At 33.4% G+C, this 24947-nt stretch overlaps 2 protein-coding genes across 7 annotated transcripts in view; both read left to right on the top strand.

Annotated features, from left to right (window-relative positions):
- LOC110025248 (coiled-coil domain-containing protein SCD2-like) overlaps nucleotides 1-8407 on the top strand; it is a 43658-nt gene extending 35251 nt beyond the window's left edge. Inside the window, exons 11-17 of one of the 4 annotated variants that reach the window (XM_020725602.1) lie at nucleotides 1677-1790; nucleotides 1865-1983; nucleotides 2168-2237; nucleotides 4065-4106; nucleotides 4448-4488; nucleotides 5755-5881; nucleotides 7882-8407. In XM_020725602.1, coding sequence (XP_020581261.1) covers nucleotides 1677-1790; nucleotides 1865-1983; nucleotides 2168-2237; nucleotides 4065-4106; nucleotides 4448-4488; nucleotides 5755-5881; nucleotides 7882-7997 — 629 coding nt within the window. In that variant the 3' untranslated portion in view covers nucleotides 7998-8407. Of the gene's footprint in view, nucleotides 1-1676; nucleotides 1791-1864; nucleotides 1984-2167; nucleotides 2238-4064; nucleotides 4107-4447; nucleotides 4489-5754; nucleotides 5882-6008; nucleotides 6093-7881 lie in introns of those variants that run through there. The other 3 variants (XM_020725607.1, XM_020725604.1, XM_020725603.1) reach the window with 3 other exon arrangements.
- A 4822-nt stretch (nucleotides 8408-13229) lies between these two features.
- On the top strand, nucleotides 13230-22828 carry LOC110025294 (phosphomannomutase). 3 transcript variants are annotated; one of them, XM_020725710.1, is made up of 12 exons: nucleotides 13360-13445; nucleotides 15190-15273; nucleotides 15620-15664; nucleotides 15776-15842; nucleotides 16908-16984; nucleotides 20580-20615; nucleotides 20728-20783; nucleotides 20865-20964; nucleotides 21042-21137; nucleotides 21214-21303; nucleotides 22099-22150; nucleotides 22582-22828. In XM_020725710.1, the coding sequence occupies exons 2-12, from the start codon at nucleotides 15205-15207 to the stop codon at nucleotides 22650-22652; spliced, it is 759 nt and encodes a 252-aa protein (XP_020581369.1). In that variant the 5' UTR covers nucleotides 13360-13445; nucleotides 15190-15204; the 3' UTR covers nucleotides 22653-22828. The 3 variants fall into 3 exon arrangements, with proteins under 3 accessions (XP_020581366.1, XP_020581369.1, XP_020581367.1); XM_020725708.1 differs by having other exon boundaries at nucleotides 13365-13565; XM_020725707.1 differs by lacking the exon at nucleotides 15190-15273 and having other exon boundaries at nucleotides 13230-13445.
- The last annotated feature ends 2119 nt before the right edge of the window (nucleotides 22829-24947 follow it).

Genomic DNA, 24947 nt, shown 5'->3' with positions numbered 1-24947 from the left:
CGCCTTAGCTAGCAAGACAGATCTTCTCTCATCAAATGTCAGATTCATATGAGCTAGAAACGGTAGAGTCCTCATCTATGTAAAGATCTCTCATTTTTTGCACTCTGGATTGCTATAGCTTGACATCAGTGAGAAGTAGTCAAGATTCGCCCACAACCTTTCCAAATCTATGGAGTATTCCTGAATTGTTTTCTCACCCTTGTTCAACAGCTTCTATCTCCGCTTTGAATCTGGAATACCCTCATGTGCTTTTCAGTCCCAGCATAAATCTTTTTTAGCTTTGCCCAGATATCCCTCACTTTTCAAATGTCATTGACCAAGGACGCAATTAACGGAACTATTGAGCTGAGCAACCAGGTGTAAATTAAGGCTTGAGTGATCCGTCGCTTACCCTCTCAGCACCGTACTTGGTTAGATATCTCTCCAGTCTTCTCCCTATTAGAGCCGCCTCAATCCGACGTGACCTGATTAGCTATGTAGCCTGTTTATCAAGCTTCAAATCCATAGGAGGGAGATCTAGCTTCACCTGCGTCGAAGCATGTGTTGAAGTCGTTGTTCCTAATGAGGCACTAGCTCCATGAATGATCTCTACTAGGACCTTCAGGACCTCAGGATCAATTATTCTTAGAAGATTTAATCCTTTAGTCTCCAAACTATCTCCATCTCCCATCATCTTCAATCTCCAAGACTCCCTTCTAGGTTATACACACCATGAACAATTTTCTTCTGCCTTTAGGCTCAGTTTTGATCTATCTCATCTTTTGTGTGGCGGTCGGACTGTAAAAGGTGCAGCGGCGGCGACTTGGACAGATGACTGCGGCTGCTTGGAGGGCGGCGGCTTGGATGACAACGGGTCAACTAAAGATGGTGGGTGCGACGAAGGAGGCGCTATTGAATTGGCTGGAGGGACATTTAACTAAAAATAGGGGTTGGAACATTTAACAAATAAACCCAATAAAATACTCTTATTACACATACTCAACAATTATTAGTATTGATGAGTGAATTTTTTTTTTTTTGTAAATCGATCGGTCCAATTGGTGATGTGAAGTCTTTTTCTTCCCCTCTATCGTTTTTGTTTTTCTATGCTGCTGAGATTATTAGTTCTTTCTAATTTGTCATGTCGATCTCGCCACAATTGAATTATTTGCAATTCACCATGTCGATTTATATCTAATGTTTTTTGGACACTTTGTATATCATTTTCTTATCTCAAGCTAATTGATGAGGATTCCTGAATAGAAAAAGTTGAAGAAATAGTTTTTATCATCCTCTTTAAATATTAGCATGAGTTTCAAAATGAACTATACTCCGTTGTGGTATTTTTATTAAGGAAATTTACAAACGTAGCACACAACTCTTATGTATTTACATATCTCACACCTAAACTTTCATACTCACATGAAACTTTAGTGATTTAAACCCATGCATGAAAGGTGTATTTCACTTTTAAAAAGTGATAAATAATGCTATTTTTGATATGATATTAAAGATTTGAGTGTCATTTGTGTAAATGTAAAAGTTTAAGTGTGAGATAATACACAAGAATTGTGTGCTCTGTGTGTAAATGCTCCTTTTTATTAAAACACTTATGGTGGTTTTGAATAACAACTGCGGAGTTCTAGTTTTTTTAGATTGATTGTATTTTTGCTTTTAACGGTTTTCTTTTCTAAAAGGAATCTATTTAGAGATAGCCATTTCCAAAAATGAGCATTGGTCTTCACTGGCCCCTCTTCCCCTTGAAGTTGTCATTTCTGCGGGACAAAAGGCTAAAGAAGACAGGAGTAACGGTTAGTTTTATTTATTTGATTTTCTATCAACTATTCTTGCGAAACTTATCTTGTTAGAATTATTTTTTGCTTAGTTGGTAATGAAAATGAAAGAGGTAAGCCTGTACGTGAATTGAGTGATTTTACTGGAGAAGGAAACATAGAAAGCATGCTATCAATCGAGAAGGGATTAAGAGAACTTGCTTCTTTAAAGGTTCCTATTATCCTTTCTTTTTGAAGTTGTTTTATTCTTCTTTTTTAATAATTTTTTCTTACTGAATGAATTATTTGTCGATTAAAATATATGAGTATTCTGCAAGAAAGATATTGTTACGTTCTACTTTGGAGTTTCAATATTTCATGTTTAAATCTAATCTTTGCACACATTTCATTTGAAGGTTGAGGATGCTGTAGTTTTAGCAATTAGCCAGCAGGGAAGACCAAGTCTACTTCGACAATCCGCATCAGGTTTTTATCAACATAAGTGACTACTTGCTAGCCCATATTGTGTTTGGATTTTAAGCATAGCTTCCTCATAAGTTTAAGTTTGATTTTTTATCATTGGCGTCTTTCCTCTGGTTCGTGGAATTTCTGCCTCTCTCTCTCTCTCGTATCATTTCCGGTTTTCAGTAATTCTTTTTTTTTATAATTATGGTACTTAACCTTATCCCTAACTATTTTGAGCGAGTTTTATGATTCTTCATTCTCGAGTTATATATATTGAGTGTAGTATGTGGTGTTTGATTTATACACAAATTTTCTTGCGCAACTTTCTTCCACCATTATTTAAATCTATCCCTCCTACTTCACAATTCTTTGATGCTTATTCTTATATGCATATTTAAGGGTTCGTTTTTTACTCTGGTATTTATCCAAATCACCCAAGTTTATTTTCTGTTGGTATATCTTCAATAAATTTTGTTTCCATTGTCCCTGTATAATCATTCCTCAAATTATCTATCCTAGTTTTAACACAATCATATCAGCATTCTATTTATTGCCGTGCTCCACCTAGCTATCAATGACATTTTTTTGACCCAAGAGTTGGATCCACATAGCATTGCTGATCTAATGATTGTAAAGCTCAGACTTCAATGAGTTGAGACATGATAATGGCCTCATTTTCAATTGGATTTTTTTCTTATAATTATTATTACATTGGTTGAATTTTATTTTTATAATGTTAGTGTATTTTTGGTTCGAAATGTATAATCAAGAAAGTAAATGAGGATCATATTTTTTTGGTAATTTGTGCCACTATGAGACATTCAAAGTCAAATTTCCCAACATTAATTTGCAATTGAACTAATTTGAGAAATACTTTGATTGAATCTTATGAAAATTTTAAATTTTAGTGTTTAGATTAGGGATCTAGAAGAGATGCAAGATAAGTATTTCTTTTTTTGGTCACTGAATTAACAAGTTTATGTTAGGAATTGATTATTGAAGTTCAAATATATATTGTCAAAATAAGACGGTCTTTTTTTTTCACCATTATGGTAAAAACTCAGAAATCTCTGGCACAAAGCATATCTTAGAGATTTGGGGGATGGATATAAAAACAGATGTACAATTAAATAAAAAAAAGTAAAAATTATAATTTATATAATCAATCCATTAACATGGTAAAATTGAATTAATGATGTTTTATTTATTGGTGTTTCTATAATTTATAATATTTTAGTGGTTCGGTCACAAACCTCCCTTTAAATTCTAGGTTTTTTTATTGTTTCATCTGGCTGAAGGCATACATATTTTTGCTTATAAAGCTAGCCCAAATAGTTGGGATTAGGCTTGCAAACGAATCAAGCAAGTTGGAAGCTATTCAAACTCATTTTATTAAATGCTTATTTGAGCTCAGCTCAAGCTTTATTCAAGCTTTCGTAGTAATATTCAAATTTGGCTAAATTTAAATTCATGTTTGTTCGAGCTTTATTCAAGCTTTTGTAGTAGTATTCAAATTTGGTTTATTTAACTATAAGGTATATACAGCCTTTATTGAATTTGTTCACGACCTTTAAATGATATTGTTGACTGAACCACATGTATTTTGTTGAATTTGGCTTGTTTCAGCCCTAATTGGTTGTGGCTAATGATAATGGTATGATTTTGATTCTCAATGATTTCTAGCATGTATGCAACTGTCGTTGTGGTCATCATTATTTTCTTTTTGGCTGGAACAATTGCAGTCATTTACTTTCAATATTGCACATCCTTTATAAATTTTCCCTGCTTACAGCATTAATGTTGACTAATATTTTATTTCTTTTCCTGGCTTTCCTTATATGCATTCAGATTATAAATCACCTGCTGATCCCAAATTCTTAGAAGCGTTTGGTAAGAACCAGTTTCCGACTTTGTTTTCCATGATAGATGTTTGGGAAATTTACATAAATACCACAATTCTTTTGCATTTACATATCTAACACCTTAAGTGTGATATTTACACTTATAACACCTTGGTATTTCACTTTTAAAAAGGTAGTGACTGATATTTTTTATGTGACGTTAAAAATTTTAGTGCTATGCATTTAAATGTGAATGTTTTGGCGTTAGTTATGTAAATATATAAGAATTCTGTGGCATGTATGTAAATGCCCCTATTTGTTTTAGTCAATGCATTTTTCACTTCTTTAAAAAATTACTGAAACCAGTTGGCTTTTTCTTATTTCTTGCAGAACTGAATCCAGTAGAGTCTGAAGATGTCCTTTTCAAGCAGGTTTGTCGTTTCTATTCATTCGCTATATATAATTTAATGTACCAAAATGTAAGCTTTTAGGATGTCAATGCCAAATAGGGTTTTGTTCTTTGTTTCAACCCTAACTTTCTTTGTTTCTCTGCCGGGCGATCTGGTTCTTAATTCTTTGATTAATTAATTTTTTTTTTTTTTTTTTTGTGAAATTTGTCTTGACAAAGATCATCAAAACTGTTAAGATTATTGTAAGAAACTGTATGTTACTGTTTAAGATCTGCATTATCTGATTTCACTTCTTTTTCTTTTATGATAGCTGATCTGTTCCTAGATAATGTGGTAAATTTCATTTTATTTTTATCATTAAGTAGATTAAACACTACTTAAGGCCATTTGATTACTCCATTGATTAGTTATTTTACTCTCCTTGGAGATATTCCTAAAAAAAGATTAAGCACTTATTTAATTAATATTGTGTTTTTAGCTAGTTAGGGCTGTGAATTTAGCTCGAAGATTGTTAATCGCTTGAAAGTTGAGTTGAATTTTGGCTCGGATGAAGATTGGATTGGAATAAATGTGCCGAGCTATGAGCCAAAACCTTGGATCAAATTTTTCTTGATCGATTTCAAGCCGTTGCCAGCTCGGCTCGAAATCAGATCGTTAACAGTCCTAGTGATGTTAGAGTTGTGAAATTAGCTTGAAGATCGTTAATCGCTCATCGCTCACTTGGATCGAAATAACGAGCCAAGCCATGAGCCAAAATTTTGGATCGACTTTTTTTCGAGCTAGTACTATAATTCATGCTCAACATCACACAAGTCTGTTATTTATGAAATCATAAGTTTGGCCTTGAGACATGATTGTGCCCATATATTTAAATTTTAGGGGCATTTACATACATATGACCCAGTTTTTATGTATTTACATATCTAACACCAAAATTTTTCTTTTTACATTCAAACCACCCAAATCTTTCATATCACATCAAAAATACCATGATTTAAACCTTTAAAAAGTGAAATACACCTTTCTATACATAGATAAGGTGGCACTTATTTAAAAAATTGAAGCTTAGATGTTAGATATGTAAATAAATAAAATTTGAGTGTTATTTATGTATAACTTTCTTAAATTTACTTATAGTTATCTTATAGTTCTTTGATTATATGTCAGAATGCCAGATTATTTTTTTTGGAGCAATAACATTATGTAAAATGCCAAACTTTACATAGAGCTTCTAATTTTTAGCTTAAAATTGCAATTATAACTTAGAAATGATTCTATTTTCTTCAGGCATGGCTTGCATATTTTTGGAGACGTGCAAAGAATCATGGTGTTGAAGAGGATATTGCTGAAGAACGCCTGCAATTTTGGATCAGTCGCATGAGCCAGTCACCAACTTCTCATGATGCTGTTGATGGTAACTTCAAATTTCTACTTTCAACCTTGTTTTTTTTTTTAATTACTTTTTTCTGACGCTAAGAAATTCTTATGATTTTGGTAGATCTTCTGTAATCTGTATTATCTGATGCACTTCGATTTAGTAGCAGGAGAAAAAATTTAGGCGGCATTGGTAATGAGTTTTGTAGCAGAATGACGTCCACAGATTTGGAATTGTTTAAACTTGAGTGCAATGTAATTAAGAAAGGTTTAAATACACTCCACTCAATTCCTTTGTATTTACATATCTAACCCCTAAACTTCAATTTTTACCTGCATCTCACCTTACCTATGCATGAAAAGGTGTATTTCACTTTTAAAACGTTAAAATAGTCGTATTTTTATGTCATACGAAAGATTTGGTTGATAGACATGTAAGAAGTAAAGTTTAGTTGTTAGATATTAAATTACATAAGAATTGGTTGGTATTTATGTAAATACCTTTATTTCAAAATAATTATGATTGATTACTCTAAAGTACATTCCTTCGGAAAAATTATGATGAAGGGTATTTTGAAGTTCCGGCAGTTGTTTAAAATCAGTAGAAATAGCGTTTAGTGGAATAATAAGGTCGAAGAACTTTATCTAATTATTTAGGATTAACTTTTGAATTATTCTTTCTGCTATATAACTGTGACTTAGTTTATGATAGAACAGTGTATTTATCCTATAACTTGTTGAAGAAAATTTCGTATATTGGCTCTCTTTTTTTCTGCTTTAATGGCCATGGGCAGTTTTATAATGCAGGAAAAATTGACCATTTCTCCTTCCATATAAAATTTCATTTGGTTGCGTGAAGATGGAAGTTATATTGGGGAAAAAAAATCACATGAAAATGAGTTTTAAAATTATTGGATTTTGTTTCGTGCTAGAAAATTCTCGATGCCAAGAAAAAATTCAATCTTAGCTCAGTAGAAATATCTAGCATACGCACAAATAGAATTGATGAAAGATGGCATAATTTTTAGGTGGAAACCCCAGCAAGGGGAAAAATCATGGGACTGGGCCAGTCGGAGTAAATCGATGGTATATTTCAAATTATAGGGTTTATCTCTTCTCTCCAACTGGAGAAGATGGAGTTATAGAGTGTTAAATGAGTCACATAGATCAATCAACAACATCCGGAACATAATTCGTGAGCTGCAACACATTTGAGTAGTGGTTGGCGATGATCGTGAGTGGTTTTTGGCTTCATCTTTTCTTTCTTAGAATGTAAACTCGACTCTCAAATTTTCACTCCTTTATGCCAAGTTACTAAAACCCCATGACACTTCATCAGTGGTCTGTGTTGGTTCTTTGAATCATAAATCATTTTCTTAGCATTCAAGTGTTGTACTGACGTTAGAATTGAGTGATCTTAGACTTATTATAGTTATAGTCTTCTCATCAAGACACTCAATTTGATTACGATCACGTTAAATTTAAAGATCATTCGACATTTTAATTAACACTTCAGAGCATTCAACCATACATTTAGTGCTTGATCCAAACTCATTTGGACCTCTATAAAATCTCTTTTAGCACCATTGGATTCGTATTGTCAAGATATTTAGTTTGTTATGAAGTTTGCTAAAATCATAGCCTTGATTATCTTTTATTTAACTTTAAAAATTATCATCTCTAATATGCATTGAAATTGGTGTCTAATCATACAGATTTTTTTTTAGTGACATCAGATTTACATTTATTTATTTATTGTCACAGATGTATTTTACTTCTTAATGCCCTTTCTTATTCTAATTTTTCAATTATATTCTGAAAAATGAATGAAGTTTGCTAAATCCATCATTTAGTTGAATGCAATGAAACATTAATTTTTATTTCAAACTCTAGAAATCTTTTCATACTCCTAAATAATGACTTTATCAAACTCAAAATATGAAAAATAAAATCAAAATGTGAATCATTTACATATATATCCTCCTTTTTATTTACCTAAGTGCAAAGCATTTACATATGTATCCTCCTTTTTATGTTCAGTGGAGCGAGGACTAGTAGAACTGAGAAAGTTGGGCATTGAACAACAACTGTGGGAAGTTTCACGCAGGGAAATTGATCCTCCCTCCTCTGTAGTCAGCCATGCAGAAAGCTCTTAGTTTTAAATTTAAATTTTTTGTATTTTTTTTTTTAATTTTTATTATGTTCAATTGTTTCATTTATCCTTTACAAAATATAAAAGGAGTTTTTACATAACCACCACTCAAAACATTAAATGTTTCATTTTAACCACCTAAATTTTAAATATAACACCTTAGCCATCCAAAATTTTTTATTTGTGAGTAATGGAGGCTGGTTATAATGAAAAAAGTGGTTAAAATATTATATTTAAAGTTTGAGTGCCTGAAATGAAATATTCAATATTTTGAGTGGTTGTTATGTAAAAACCAAACATTTGGCAGCATTAGAGCAGTTCCCATTCTTCATAGAATAATGTGTTTCTGAACTTTGTAACATATTTTTTTTGGGAAATTTACATGCATTCCACACAATTCTTATGTATTTACTTATCTAACACCTGAATTTGATGTTTACATTTATAGCACTTTTGATATAATAAGTCTATGCATGAGAAAAATGTATTTCATTTTTATGAAATTAGTACAAGTCTTAATTTTTTACATGGTGTTAAAGTTTCCACATGTAAATATTGAAGTTAAGGTGTGCACTAAGTAAATATAAAAGAATTATGTGGTGTGTAATGCATCCAAAAGCTTTCTGTAAGCAGACTAGCATTCATTTTAGATTGTATGAGCATTTGTCAGCATGTTATTCTCTCTCTCTCTCTCTCTCTCTCTCTCTCTCTCTTCTCTCTCTCTCTCTCTCCCTCTCTCTTCTCTCTCTCTCTGTATCTCTCTCTCTCTCTGTATCACTCAAGTCTTTATTATCATATTGAAAATACTAATATTTACTTCTGAAAAGTAAAATATGCATTTTGATGATATAGACTTGTGATCTCAATGTGCTGTGTAAATCTTTATGTGTTTGATATATAAATATGCTAGAATTGTGTGATGTGTATGTAAAATTTTCATACAAATATATTAAAATTAGATTGTTTAGATTAATTTAAAAATAAATGTTTGGTGCTAGATTCAAACTCGCATCATTCCTATGTAATAAAAAAAATAAAATCAAAGAAGTTATAATAATTTAAATTTAAATATATAAAATATATTATTATATAAATATATATTTTTGCTAAGTTGAGCGCGGCTAAACAAAAAATTGTTCGTGTAGAGTTTATTTATAATTTGAGCTTAAAAAATTATTAGTGTTTGATTCATTTATTTAGAGTTAATTCATATAAACTATTTAACAAATTGAATGTAAATTGTTCTCAAATAAGCTTTTTTGAAAGCCCTAAATAGAATGTGAATAAATTAAATTAAACAAGCAATAACAGTGATCTTACTGGTCACCTTGTTTTGAAACATTATTAGTAGCCGGAGAAACACAGTAACTTGAAGCCATGCTACCAGATTACCTCATTTTGAGGATGCTTCTTGGATGCCAACTTTTCATTTGCCACCCTTGCTCGTACCTCCTTTGTAATATGCGAGTCACATCACTGCTCCCTGTAATTTTACTTGCCACACACGAAAAATTGTCGTCGTAGCGGTATATTGAGGAATTGAGAGACGATGGAGAGCCAGCAACTCCAAGGCAACGGTCATGCTCTCTAAAAAAGACCTTGGCTTCGACACCTTTCACCCTAATGGCTCGACCCGGATTCCCCGGGTGCCAGAATAGGAATTGGTCTGGAACTTTTTATTCCAATCCTTTATCTTATTCTTCACTACCATTAGGCGGAGGTCTTTACCCGCTAAGAATATAGCATGGCCCTCATTGTCGAACAAGAATGAGAACAAGTATCTAAGGACTTCGATCGACCATGCAAGATTCTCTCACCGACAAAAAAGAACAAAGGTCATGATTAAGGCTATGGAGTTCAACATCACTCGTGCTTGTAGCCGATGAAGATGCTCTGAAACTAGTGGAATAGGGGCAATCAGAGGCCACGTTTAAACTAGTCTCGATAGAAGACCAGGTCTTTTCCTTGAGGATCCATCGCTCATGCTGATCCATGCAGCTTTCGAAGACCTATGCTCTCGTCAAGAGCATACATTCATTGTAGAGCCTTTACTTCGTTCTCTGTCAGAGACGAAGGGTCAGTTCCCTTCGCAGAGCTAAACAAGACTGGTGAATGTTTGAGGGTCATCTCAAGAGACAAGAGCAAAACTAGCTGAAGGACCAGAGAAGAAGAGAAAACCAAAGAAAAAAGATGGAACTAAAAACAAGTAAAGTGAAAAGAAACACTCCCTTCTCCTATTTACAAGGCGGACGCGTTAGATGAAGCATCACATAATGATTAGTATCACACTAAACGTCTTTTAATAGTTCATTAAACTATCATTTTATTGCAAATAATATTATTACAATCCTCAAACAAAGTGTTTTATAAAGGGGTCTTCCAAGACCTCGGAGGGGACATGCCCCCTTAACTTCCGGAGAACCATCTATCCACCTAACTTAACCTAATCTACCCGATCAACTTCTCAGTTGAACTTCACCATATCTGACATCTTATGGAGTACCTCCAACTCGAACAACACCTTGTTTAGCTTGCCTTAGAAAGCGACAAGCTCCATCCGCATAACCGCTACTTCAGCATCCAAGTGAGTAGACAGCTCCTACACAAGGTTTGCAGCTGAACCCCTGACGAGTCCCTCGAAAGGGCTGACCAACCCCAGTAACGATCCGATCTCTCCTGCCCATCATTCTATGATATCGGAGGATTGCGCTCACCCTGAAGGCCTCCCAGTCGGAGATCTATCACGAATGATGGATCAGGCAGTTGAAGAATTGTCGAGGCAGACAACGTGGGAGCACGACATCTCCAATCTGCATAACGACCACCACAGTAAGGGTAGACTCCATAGCATTCTTTGATAAACTGTCGTCTTGTTGTTCCTTCGACATGGCCAATTCAATCACAAATCTCTCCATGGAGGAGGCAATTTTGAAGGCTAGGTCAGAGGAACGACCACCTCACAATACGACGCCCCACTTTCTTGCCGCAGTGACCGCGGAAGGATTGTGACAGCCGCTCCCCTTAGGTCCTTACCACTCACCTAGATCGAAAAGAACTGTTGTCCCTCAAAATGCACACGAAAATCAGACTCCAAGGCCACTCGGAGAGGTCTATTCATCGACTGACCTTCTGCATCGTCAGATGAATCGACTATGTCGACCGCGTCAGATTTGGGCCTCAGTTTTTTCCTCCGTCGCCACTTTCTTCTTCTTTATAGAAGAGGGAATCTGAAAGCCCACCCTCACAAGCCTCTCAAGATATACAACGATCTGGCTTGATTTATGAGCCATAATACACCTCGGTTGTAAGAAGTAAAACTTGCAACAAATGATACAAGACTCAGTTCATGTATATTTATAGAGCAGGCGAGGCATGGAATCCTAAGGGAAGTCTTGTATTCAATCAAATAAAAAATTTATTGCTAATAATTATTTAATAATTTCCCCATTTGTATTATGTTTGTCACTATCAATGAGCAAGAAAACTTGGGGAACCAATATGTATGCACCAAAAATACCAATATGAATCTCAAACAGAACGAACGACTAAGATGAAAAAGCCTTCTCTTGAAGTAAGAAATCAACCGACGATTCAAGGCCAAGCATTAAGCCGCGTCTCCAAACCTGGAATAGGTTTAAGCTTTGAAGATGGTTCCCACTCGGTAGCAACAAGATTCACCGGAAGTGAGGCTTAAATCATCGTGACAGTGAGTCTCATCAGATACCCTGCATAGGTTGCAACAACATTTGTCTAAGACCTTGCAAGAATGAGAGATTTGGCCAAGGTGACAAACAAACCAGGTAAACGAGAGCATGAGCATTGTAAAACTTGAGTTGAACAGAAAGTGAGCTACGACTTACCCAACAAAAAAAGCTGACCGATCACATTTTACCGACCAACCCGTATCCAGACCAAATGACCACCTCACTACTGACTGCTCCAGTCGATCATGCCAAAAGACACCGGTTAGATTTCAATGCAGTCGAACACCTCAACCGACCAACTCGTACTTCATAGGACAAATACACCACTCACCCGGTTGTCTCAATCGACCAACTTCAAGCCAACAGAACAATCAATTACCAGAAATGTGAAAATTCAAATTGTAATGCAAATATGACATAAAATCTATACAATTAATTAGAGCCTTAATGACATCAAGAATGGTTTCCATAATCATTCCCTAATTTCTATAATTTTACAAAACACACCTTTATAAGATGAAGAAAAAATATGAATAAAGAGATCATTCATTGATTCACCCTACAAAAAATCAGACTTATTCCACTCCCTCTGTTCATTTCTCTTCTTTACCTGACTCTAACTCTAGGGGCGTGATTCACAAAAAACATATACCTTTCTCTTTTTTTTTTAAAGATAGATCATTGTAAGTAGACATATAATCTATATAATGGATCATAATATAAATATTACTTTTAGGTTAGTGCATTCTCGTATTAAAATAAAAAAAACTAGGCTAATCATTTGATCTATGGAGTTAAACATGTTTCATTGTCAAATCTTCTTAGACATCCATGAGAGGATAAGGAGAAGATATGCTCCTGATTGTCACCCACAATTTGAATCACCTAATCGAACTTAGATTACTATATAAGCAATCCATGAGAGAATTTTTCCAGCATCAGAAAATTATGCTGAAATTCTCACATCTTTAGCATAGGTTTTACTGTTTCAAAAATTAGGATTAGCGACTTTTCAAAATCACAAAATTTCAAACCTTCAAACTTGATTCAAAACCAATATGCTAGAAAATTTTCACTTTAGGAATTCACACGTTCCTTGTGGGATCGATACATGAACCCAACGTGCGTACACCTCTAAGTTTGAGATATGTAAATACATAGTAATTGGGTGATATGTATGTAAAGGCCCTTAATAATTATCTCGACGCACATGAAACGAAGAATCAAATTTCAAACACCATACAAAAATACACTAAACCATACTTAAAATCCTCATGATCTTATGTAAACTCGATTATAATCATATGAAATAAACATGAACAATACTTAAACAGTAAGAATGACAAACAAATTCAAATTAAACAGAAACTCAAAAGCTCAATTTGAACTATAGAGTTCTAAAATTGAATTCTATAAACAAACTAGTTTTAGTTTTTCGCACGCCCGGAAGGTCAATCATCGGCTGCCACGTCATTATAGATGGCCATTAAAAGCACGGATGTAATATTTTTTACCATTTAAGAGGAAGATGAACATAAATGATAATTATGGACACACAAGAGCCGAGATTCATGTTCGGCGGTACGTCTCAGTTCAGCGCTCAGTATGGGTCCGCTCAGTTGAGAGCATCCAAAGTGCCGCGCATGAAGGGGATCCAACGTGCATCAGAGCGCCGGCACAACTGTATATATTCTCCCTTCACCTCACGGAGATGGCGGTCGGCAACGGGGATCCAACGTGCTCGTGAGGTCATTTTCACGATTACTATTATTATTATTATTTTGTTTTTTTTGCAAAGAGCTCGTTCTTGCTGCTTCTGTTTCGCGTTCCTGAATTTTCGGCATCCTAGTAGAGGTGGGAGATTTGAGGTATGTTTTTTTTATTGTAAGTAGATGGGTTCTTATGCTATTTTGTTGATTGCACACAATTTTGGCATCCCCGTTTCCGATCGCTGCTGATGGGTGTTCGTCGGCACTGCTACAGTTTCAGCGTCGAGTAGTTTATACGGATGATGGATTCTTGCACATCTATGTGCCGGGCACATGTTCTTCTTCTTCTCTATCTCTTCTTGCTCTTCTCGTATACTCTTGCCACTGTAAGAGTCATGTTAGTTCGCACAGCCGGATTATCGTAGATTACATGTGATTTACATGCCTCTTCCTCGTGCTTCCACTATAAATCGCATTCCATTAGGCCTTAATAAGTGAGGTTCAAAATTTTGGATTATGCCTTTAGCTTCACTATAATCTAATTAAGTAGATGCTAATAGTACAGAGGGCGTGAGATCTTGTACTCATCTTCTTCAGCCTTCGGAATAGTATATCTCATTCTTTTTTCTACTTTGTAGTAGATGTGGACTAGTTGAATGAGCCGCTTAAACATTGTGTATCGTCTCATCTCTTCTATTTAATATTTTCTATAGGCCAAGCTTCATCCTTTATCATTGAAGTAACCCAACTCGAAGGTTCACCATTCAATTCAATTCCTCTTCCTATCTTAGTGAATTCTGGGGAACTTGTTCAATATTCTCTCCTCTTTCTCCATTAAAGTTTTCTCATGCTGACATTTATATCTCTCAGAGCTAGCTGAAAGAAACTGAATGCTGGATGCTCGATTCTGAGTGTTAATACATTGTTGCCCACTACTGTGTTCCTCCCTTCAGAAATCAGAGCAAAGTTCTTTATATGAAGCAGCTTTTGTAGCTTTTTAAGAAAACGGACTTCCCACTTCAATCAGTGTTTTCATCCTGTAGCTCTTGATCGTGCCTCTTTTGCTAGCTTTGTAATGCCTACAATATTGCCTTGGAATGTGGTTTCGGAGGTGCTGCCCCATCATCCCCAACAAATCTAGTTAGACAATTTATCCTTAAGATTCTGGCCTCCTTGTTAGTTCATTGATATTACACGTGCCCCTAGGAGGGCTCTTTCTTTGTTAAATTGCAAAGTACAATACTAATTCAGAGATTTTTGACCCTAACCTGACACATCATGCATTTTTTTTTTAATTTACACAGCCCAATTAACGTGAATATGACCTATTTTTATAATTAACACACCCATCATGAATTTTTATAATTTACAGTACCCGATTTTTGTGAATATAACCTATTTAATCCAGTTACCCGACACAAACCTGCTTAACTTCAACTCAAATATTAATTGGGCTAATCTTGGGTCGATTTCAGGTTATTTAAACTAACTTGAATCCAGTCTAAACAATAATTGCGTTTACTTGCTAAAATTGAATTCAAAGTGTATACAAATCAAATCAACCTGAACCCATATTTTTGAGTCAATTTGGGCCAGCTTATTTATGCACATCCCTAGCTTGAGATCATAATGGGGTCTACCTGCATTCTCTATCTGTTAACTTTCAATCCAAATGTTTCATCCGAGCCAAAATAATTAAAAAAAAAAAAAAATTAAAAACAAAAAACAAAACTAATCCCAAACAAGCCCTAAGTTTTTTTTATTTTGATGGAAATGGTGGCAGGGATAGTTGAAAAGCATGGTTGGGAGGATGCCAGGGCTAATTGTGCTGTTTGATGTTGATGGTACCCTCACGGCTCCCAGGAAGGTATAAAGGTTTTCACTAAGGTGGCTGTTTGCTCTTTATTCGGGGGGAACAACTATATGCCTGAGATTGCAAATTTGGATTTTGTGATTTTTAAGTTCTAGTTTTATGAATGGGTCATGATTTTTCCATCTCCTGATAGGGCGCATTTCACGCTAGGCCCTTGTTCTTTACCTTAATTTGACATATCATCATCTCATTGGAAGTCAGGTTCTAAATAAAATTAGCATTTTTAGTATTATAGCTATTCTTGGTGTAAAAATATAAGAAATATGATTCTAGTCCAGTAATTTATTTTGTTCAATGTCTTTCATTGCCATATCTCTGATCTATCTTTTAATTATCATAGGCAATAACTCTAAAGATGCTAGAATTTATGCAAGACCTACGGAAGGTAAACCATTACTTTCTTAACCCTTTTTTTGATATGTTAGTTATTGCACTCAAGCTGCTTGAAAATGGAATAACATTTCATATATCTTTTCATTGCATTGATGCTTGGCAGGTAGTTACAGTTGGTGTTGTTGGAGGGTCTGATCTGGTTAAAATATCAGAGCAGCTTGGAAAGTCAGGTTTGCACATCCGCAAAATAAAAATTTGCGACATAATACTGATTTGCCATCAGTAAATTATTTTGAGATGCCATTCCAAATTATATAATTTTCCCTATGATTTTTCTAATAACCATGCTTGGTAGAGATTTTCTTTTCTTCAGAACCATACCTTGTGGAAGTTTTACCATTTTTTTTTATAATGGTGCTTGGGTTTATTTGGAATTAACCTGTGTGCAGCAGAGCATGGTCTATCAGAGATGCGAAGAAAGTCGAACATTGTGCTATAATCAGTAAATTTTGAGTTATTTTAATCTATTCTTATGCCTTTAATTTACTGCCAAACTCCACAATTAAACAAAATAGTCTACATATTATTTTTGTTACTGTGTACTATACTATTGACAACTTCTTTATTGACATGTTTCTGTGGGATATGAGAATAAATTCCAGGAGCAAAAGTCCCTGGGACATATTGTTTTGTTGACCTTTATTATGGAGCGCATAAATCTTTGTATCTTAAACTTTTTGTAAGTGGAGCTTTAGCGGTATTTTTATGTGATATGAAAGATTTGGGTGGTATAAATTTAAAGATCAAAATTTAGGTGTTATCTATGTAAATACATAGGAAGTAGGTGGTATATATGTAAATGTCCCAAAATTCAAATGTTATTATTGTGATTAAATACTCTAGGACTGGTTTGGGAACAGATGGCCCAAATACACCAAATTGATTAATACAATAGGATTTCTTTAAACTAAATCTCCCAGTAGCCCATAAGTAGTTAAGGGCCTCTCAATCAAGAGCTTCTTGTTCAACCTTGGCATAATCATGAGATCAGTCTACTAATTGGCCCAACTTTTAAAGGAAAAGGGACTGTTCTAAAATTCTGGATACGTTGCCAGAGCTATATCCGTTCCTTGATATTTCAACATTTATTTATCTGATTTGGACTACTTGTTTCTGTTCGTTCATATCATCATTTTGTTTACTCTTTTGTTTCCTGTTGCTATGACATATTCGAATAGATCTTTTGTTATGCTTTCATTTTAGGCCTAAGATATGATAAATATTCTCTTTTGCAGTTATCACTGACTATGATTATGTCTTTGCTGAAAATGGCCTTGTTGCTTACAAAAATGGTGAACTTATTGGCAAACAGGTAACTTTTTGAAATATAATAAACTTTCTTGAAGACAATTCAATTTTTTGAAATGACCGCTGTGATATTCAAAACATAATTATTAACGTTGAGAATTTTGAACTTTATAGGGAAATAAGAATCCAGTTGTTATGTGGCAAACTTTCTTTCAGTTTTTGATTTGATCAGTGCATATCCAAAATACACTTTTAACCGTGACAAAAGAACTCTAGAATATTGTATCTTGTGTGGCACATTTATTTAATTAGGCATTTTCAAATTTCTCACTCATTGGTCCAGCAAGCCAGCCTCTAGAATTACCAGAATACCATCTTTTATTCAATTTTACCAATAATGAGGCATGTTTTATCCATATATTGAGATTTTATGGTAGATTTGCTGGAGAAAATGAACGTCAATGTTTATTTTTATTTGAATCAACTTATTATCAATGTCAGGTTGATAGACGGTTGTCTTACCTCTGTACAATTTGAAAATGTCGTCTTTGCCTTCTACTCCTACGAAATTTAGATAACATAAGGCCAAAGGTTGCATTTGCTTTGCTTGGAAACACAGGCACATATTAGCGTATAATTATGTGCGCATATTTGTGCACATGCTCTATCGCATCTAAAATCTTAAAAAAAACACAATTTGTGCTCAAATAGGGCATGATTTGGCTGTCGAACTTGTTGAACCAACAACATATACTAATTTTTTTTTGCTGGAGCTTTTGAGGCTTTTGTTCATTCTATATTCCTGCAATTATTAGGGCATGTGTAAAGTTGGAGAGTAGATGTTTAGATTCAACTTATGATAAGAAAGGCACTGGTAATCCTAAAATGACTTGAGAGCAAATTGTATAAAAAATGATCTTATTCTATTAGAATTAAATGAAACTATGACATTCAATACGACGCAATGGAAGAAAAAGGATTCATGTAACCGACCCTACTTAGTGAGATAAAGGCTTATTGTTGTTGTTGTTGTTATGTACTGGTGTTAATTCTAGTTAATGGGTTGGGTTTGATTTGACTTAAATTTGCCCCTAGCCAATCTCCATGACCCAAACCCCAACTTTTAAATAAAGTAGGTGGAATTTTTTGATTCGTCCCGATTAACTATTTTAACATACGGTATCATAGTTATTTGGGTCAAGTTTGGATTAAATTTGGTTTTAATTTTTAGGTCAAGTTTTGACTTAAATTCACGTCAAATTGCAATTTGCAGGTTAATCCGAACATCTCCTGAAAATTAACTAACAGTTCAAGATTCTGGATCTGAACCTGATCTAAAAGTTAGTTAGGTCAATCCAAACCTGGATTTCAAGAGTCAACTTCAAGTCGGGTTTGGGCTAGGTCATTTTTTGACACTCTAGGCTTGTGAAAGCATTGGATTTTGTCCCACTTCAGATAAATATATTGGTATGAAAATAAGAAGTGATGCCATGCAACATCAACAAGTGTACAAACTAATTACATGATCTTTGACAAGTGCTTTGCATCAATCATGAAAGATCACATCATCATCATCATCCTTCACAAAATTTGAAGCGCATGGAGTTTGTTAGATGAATGTGGTGTAGTTCTATCCAGCTAAATCTAGATTTTCTCGAGGTACCTGATGTGTATGAGAGTCTTGTGTCCAAGCCTTCACTTTGATGCTGATTTGCCCCACATCTATATATTTTTGGATGAAGGGAACCATGGGCCTAGCTACACTAGAGGCAGTGGGGCCCGTGCGGCCACTGGCCCAGCCCAATAAATTAATTTAATAACTGCCCCTCGCGTAATTGTGAAGGTTGCAACAAAGAGCTCATTTATGCTCAGCTCGGTTCGATCCCTTAAGCTGTAAATATATAATGCCTTATGGGGCAATTACAAACATAGCACCCGCAACATTGCTATTTACAAATCTAGTTAAAATTAGAAGGTAAAATTATTAATATTAACTCAACGGAATAGAAATAATATAACTAAAATCACAAATTGAATTTTAAATTAAATCTTTCAAAGATACAATATATTTACATTTTTAGTCTACAAACTCGTGTGCAAATATTAACTCAACGGAAGCGGCTATGATTTTTAATTTAAAGAGTAGGAGTAATTTGTCGTTTCATGAAAGATTCCCTGATATTTACAAACATATCACCCAATTTCTAGGTCATTACATATCTAACACCTAAACTCTAATTCTTACATATGTACCACCCAAAGTAATCTTGTCACATAAAAATATCATTATTTTAATTTCTACAAACTAAAGTACATCATTTCATTCATAGATAAAGTGAGATGTCAAAATTGAAATTTAGGTGATTGATATGTGAATACATAGGAATTGAGTGGTATGTGTGCAAATCATCCTAAATTATAAACATTGATTCTTAGCTCAAGTTTTAGTATTTTTTAGTTTATTTATTTTTTCATTTTTTAGGTTTGCTTTCTTCCAAAATAAGTCTGCGTTAGATAAAAATGTTATATTTCTTTTGAAAAATTTGAGAGAATTTAATTATTTTTAAGTTAGTAATATAAAATAATTTTAATATTGATAATAGAATAGTTATACAAAAGTTTCAACTAATATTAATATTTTAATAAGATGAAAAATAATAGTTAATTGAAAGAAAATTAAATTAAAAATTAAAAGTTTAAAATAATATTTTAATATTTTTGGGTCGGTATATTTTTATTAATTTCATATTAATCATGAACACAAAAGATTAAATTATTAATATTAGTCCCAAGTCCGGATAAAAAATTAAAAATAATTTTGAGATTATTAATTTGTGTCCCCATTGAAAATTTTTTCTAGCTCCGCCTCTGAATGGAAGCATGTTGTGAGGAGAGGGAGCAATGGAGAGAGATAGAGAGAGGAGGGCAAACTCTACAACCTTAGGTTTCGATCATTTTTACTTGGTTTCTCTCTTAGTGTTTCTAGGCCTAGAGTCGTGAAGCGTTGAAGCCTTCAAGCCACAAACATATATTGGGAAATTTACATACATGCCACACAATTCTTATGTAATTACATATCTAACACCCAGGTGTCATAAAGTTACACATGGAAATATGCATTCCACTTTTAGAAAGAAAGTGAGTGGTATATTGTGCTGTTAAAGATTTTAGTTGTATGTATGTAAATATGAATGTTTAGGTTTTAGATATGTAAATACATAGTAGTTATGCGGCATGTATGTAAAAGCTCCAAATATATTTTCTGGTCATATAAGTTTATACTAGATAGCATTGCATTAAAGAGAATAGCTCAGCCTTTAGGTAGAGACAACCTCAACTCCAATCTTACCCTCACATAATAGTCAAGGTATCAGGAAATTATTTCCAAGTCCAAATGGGTCACCTAATGATAGGTTGAGGTTCATTGAAAATCCACTGCAAATGGATGATAAAAAAGTTGCCTAGCAGCTTTTTTTTCTGTTTTAAACATATTTAAAATCTCATATCTATAGAAATTAATTTTGAATATTATATGCGCTCTATTATTATATTCTATATCACTTTTCTTACTGTTTGTTGATTTCTTTTACACTTCAAATGTTTTGGTTTTATTTATATAACCTCATATATATATATGTTTAATTTTTTCTTTCCAACAGAACTTGAAATCTTTTCTTGGTGAAGAAAAACTCAAGGTCTCATACAGCATTTCCCACTTTTGCCATTTAGTTAAAAGATTAGATGGGTAACTATATTTTCCTGAAATACCCTATGTTGAATTTCTTCCCCATCAATGCATTAATGCAGGAAATTATTAATTTCACGCTGCATTACATTGCTGACCTCGATATTCCAATAAAAAGGTTGGTGAAAACTTCACTCTTAAAAAAAAAAAAAAAACACATTTTGACTGATCTTTCATCGGATTCCTTATTGATTTGTAGGGGAACGTTTATAGAGTTCAGAAGTGGAATGCTAAATGTTTCTCCAATAGGACGCAACTGTAGTCAAGAGGAACGTGATGATTTTGAGATATATGATAAAGTTTGTAATTCTTATTGATATTACAGCAACTTATTAATATTGAAGATTGTTTGGTTCTTTAACGTAAGTGTCTGTAGGTTCACAACATCCGGTCAAAAATGGTCTCCGTACTTCGCGAAAAGTTTGAACATTTACATCTCACGTTTTCTATCGGGGGACAGATAAGTTTTGATGTAGGTTTATTTTTCCTCTTGAATCGGAGCAAAATCATTCAACCGCCACCTTACTTAACCTTTTTCTTGCTTGAAGGTATTCCCCAAAAGATGGGATAAGACTTACTGTTTACGATACCTCGAAGATTTTCCTGAAATCCACTTCTTTGGTGACAAAACATACAAGGTAACACATTCCTGCATTATATTCTTAGAGAACTTGAAAGCTTCAATCTCATGGATTTGTAGCCACTGGCATTTGATTTGCTAAATTTGTTGACTTTTTTTTTTTTTGGAAATTTAATAGTTTGCTACCAACAATTAAGTGTTTGTCTGGTAATGGCTTTAGCTGCTTTAGTAAATCAAATAAATCCAGAATTACTAAATCCAGGATTTAAGGAAAAACTGAGAAGAAAATTAATGAGAAATTGTATTTATCAAATCCAAGATTTAAAAAAACCGTTTTTGCTGTTTGACAAAATTGAAGTTTTCAGTTTACAAAAGTAGTTGGGGTTGGGGTTGTGATTGTTCATCATTAACTTTTATATTTTTTTAAAAAAATAAAACCACTTTTATATTTTATTTTGTTGTTTATTTATTTCTAATTCTATTTTCTTGTTTAAAATGTTTTTTCCAGTAATTATTATAGAAAGCGAATACATTTTCAAGTCATATCACAACTAAGCATGAGTTTCACCTTTACAATGTTTGGCTTGACGACAAACAGGCAGTTGCTTCTTCAATATATAAGACCTTTTAGCTTAAGGTAGTTGTCTTTTTATATTAAAAATAATAAAAAAAAAAAAACGTTTTAAACGCTCCTACTTCCATACAAAGTATGTTCCCAGAAGGCAGCTTCTGTAATGCTGTAATTTATTTAAATTAGTTTTCATTACCACTCGACGAGGCGCTCTAGTTTATCATCAAATATTACTAGTTCTTTTATGATTTTTATGGATAAAAGGCTTTCCCTCATTCACAGGGCGGAAATGACTATGAGATTTACGAATCTGAAAGGACAGTGGGCCATACAGGTATATTTATATATAAACTTCTAAATTGCAACATATTACCTCATAAATGTGGTTCTTTTAGCCAATCAACTTTGTTTAATTTAACTCTTGATGTGTTGAGGTGATTTTACATACATTCCACCCAATTCCTGTGCATTCACATATCTACCACATGATAAACTTCTCTTTTTTACATTCATACTACCGAAAATTTTCAAATCACATAAAATATACCGTCATTTCAACTTTTAAAAAGCGAGATACACTTTTTCATGCATCGGTAAGGTGGGTATGTATGTAAAAATTAATTTTTAGGAGTTAAAATAAATCAAATAGATAACAACAATAGAGAGGCATGCATGTAAATCTTCGTTTACAATTCCGTTGATTCTGAAACCTGTTTTGTTCTGACAAATTTTTTTCATATTTATTTCATTCATTTTGTATTACAGTAATCAGCCCTGAGGACACAGTTGAGCAGTGCAAAGTCCACTTCCTAGCAAAGCAAGCTGGTGACGCCTAAGTTATTGATGGGAGTTATTATTCCCTGGTTTGGTTCTTCTGATTTGTGCCATTGAGTCCATTCTTAGTTATTTTAAATAATTTGGTCTATGATGGCCACTGCATGCCTATCTTTTTTACTGTAATATGTCATAAAACATGTTACTATTATTATTATTATTAGTGGTGGTTAATTCATTGTACTGCCTATTTTTTGTTTATGCTGTCAACAGGTTATTTTAGTGATGCAATTAGCTACATACATATCACCACAATTCATGTGTATTTGTCAAATTTCATATTGATGCGCATAACATTTAAGTCTTTAAAATTACATTAAAAAAATATCACTATATACTTATTTTTAGAAGTGAAATTTATAATTCCATGCAGCGTTCATGACACCAAAATGTTGTGTAGTTAAATTTGTAAATACATTGGAATTGTGTGGCATGTGTGTAGATTTTGCTATTTCATTTTAGCAAAATGACATGTGTTTAGGGTTACTGCATCAATGATCTTCCAGGTTTTCATTTTAAACCAATTTTAGCAAATTCTTGAAATCATAATTGCATAATAATAATTATGCAATTATTATTATTATTACTATTATCATATATGCATATATATTTTTTCGATATATGTTATTTAGGAGCATTAGACATACATTCACCAATATTTAAGTTTTTTTTTTTGCATTTTGAAATATTTTCAGTTGTGGTATCATATAATAGACATAAGTAGGGGTGTAAACAAGCCGAACACGAGCGAGCCATGCTCAGCTCTTGTTCGGTTCGTTTATATTTCGAGCTCAAAAAGTGTGTTCGTCGTTTGCTTAACGAGGCGAACACGAGCTGTTGACGAACAAAGAGTCAATTTAACAACCCTAATCATGTAGTCATAAGACAATAAGAGTTTGAGCAAGATTTAAAAATTATTATTTATATTAAAACATTATTTGAACTTAATTTAATAATTTTTATTCTATTTTCTTAATCAATATTTTAATTGATTATAAATCTTTGTAGCCTTGTAGTCAATTAGATTTTTTTAAAATACTATTATATATATATATATATGTATGTATGTATGTATGTATACATACACTTGATGAGTAATATTTCGAGCCAAAACGAGCCGAACATGAACGAACATATCTTAGTTTGTATTCGGCTCGTTAACTTATCGAACGAAATTAACGAGCCGAACACGAGCTATTCGCGAACAACGAGCCGTTTTGACAGTCCTAGACATAAGAAGTATGGTAGTAGAATTATTATTCTTGTAGTGGGGCTGATCATACAACCAATATGATTAATGTTGGATTGTGATTAGTGGTCATCAAATAATAATATATAGTATATTTTATAAAATATAACAAATATGTTAAATAAATAATAAAATTTGAGTGAGAGATAAATAAATACAAAAGAACTGTGTGGTATAAATGTAAATCCTCCTTAAATTAATTAAGGGGCGTTACATACATACAACCTAATTCTTATATATTTACATATATAAAACCTAAACTTCACTTTTTACATTTATATTTCCCAAACCTTACATGTCACATCAAGTTCTAATATTTTAAATTTTAAAAAGTGAAATATAACTTTTCATGTATAGTTAGGGGGAAAAATATTACATCAGGACTCCTAATGTAGAGCTACGTATGCGGACACGCGCGTGCTTTCCTGTGATCCGGCCCAGTAACACAGGTGAATATTCCTCCCGTGTTATTCCACGCTATTCATGTGTTATTGTAGTGATATTGATGTGTTTTATTATTATAACACAAGGAATATTCCCAAAATACAATAATAAATGAATACAATCACAATAACATCTGAATTATGTGGATTAACGCGGAGGAAAATTTCTCTGCGTTAAAAAGTTTTTTTAAAATTTTTTTGTCACCTCCACGTGACGCTATTTCACTGAACTCCGAACATAGCTTCACGTTAGGAGTCCTGATGTAATATTTTTTTCATAAGTAGGGTGGCATAATGCGGTAGATATGTAAACACATAAGAGTTGAGTGATATGTATGTAAATCTTCCATTTATTAAGTAATTTAATCTTAAAAGAAGAAATAGTCACAAGCGGTTAGGGCTGTCAAAAAGGCTCATTGTTCGCGAACAGTTCGTGTTCGGTTCATCAATGAGTTCGTGTTCGATTTGTTCGATAAGTAAACGAGACGAACGTGAAGAAATTTTTTTCGTTCGGTTAGTTAAATGAACCAAACACGAACCGTGATGCGTTCGTTCGTGTTCAAATCGTTATTATTAGAAATATAAAATAATTATATATATATATA

This window comes from Phalaenopsis equestris, unplaced genomic scaffold, assembly GCF_001263595.1.
Source record: "Phalaenopsis equestris unplaced genomic scaffold, ASM126359v1 Scaffold000297, whole genome shotgun sequence".
NCBI classification, from domain to species: Eukaryota; Viridiplantae; Streptophyta; class Magnoliopsida; order Asparagales; family Orchidaceae; genus Phalaenopsis; species Phalaenopsis equestris.
This window is presented reverse-complemented; position numbering and strand designations above follow the sequence as displayed.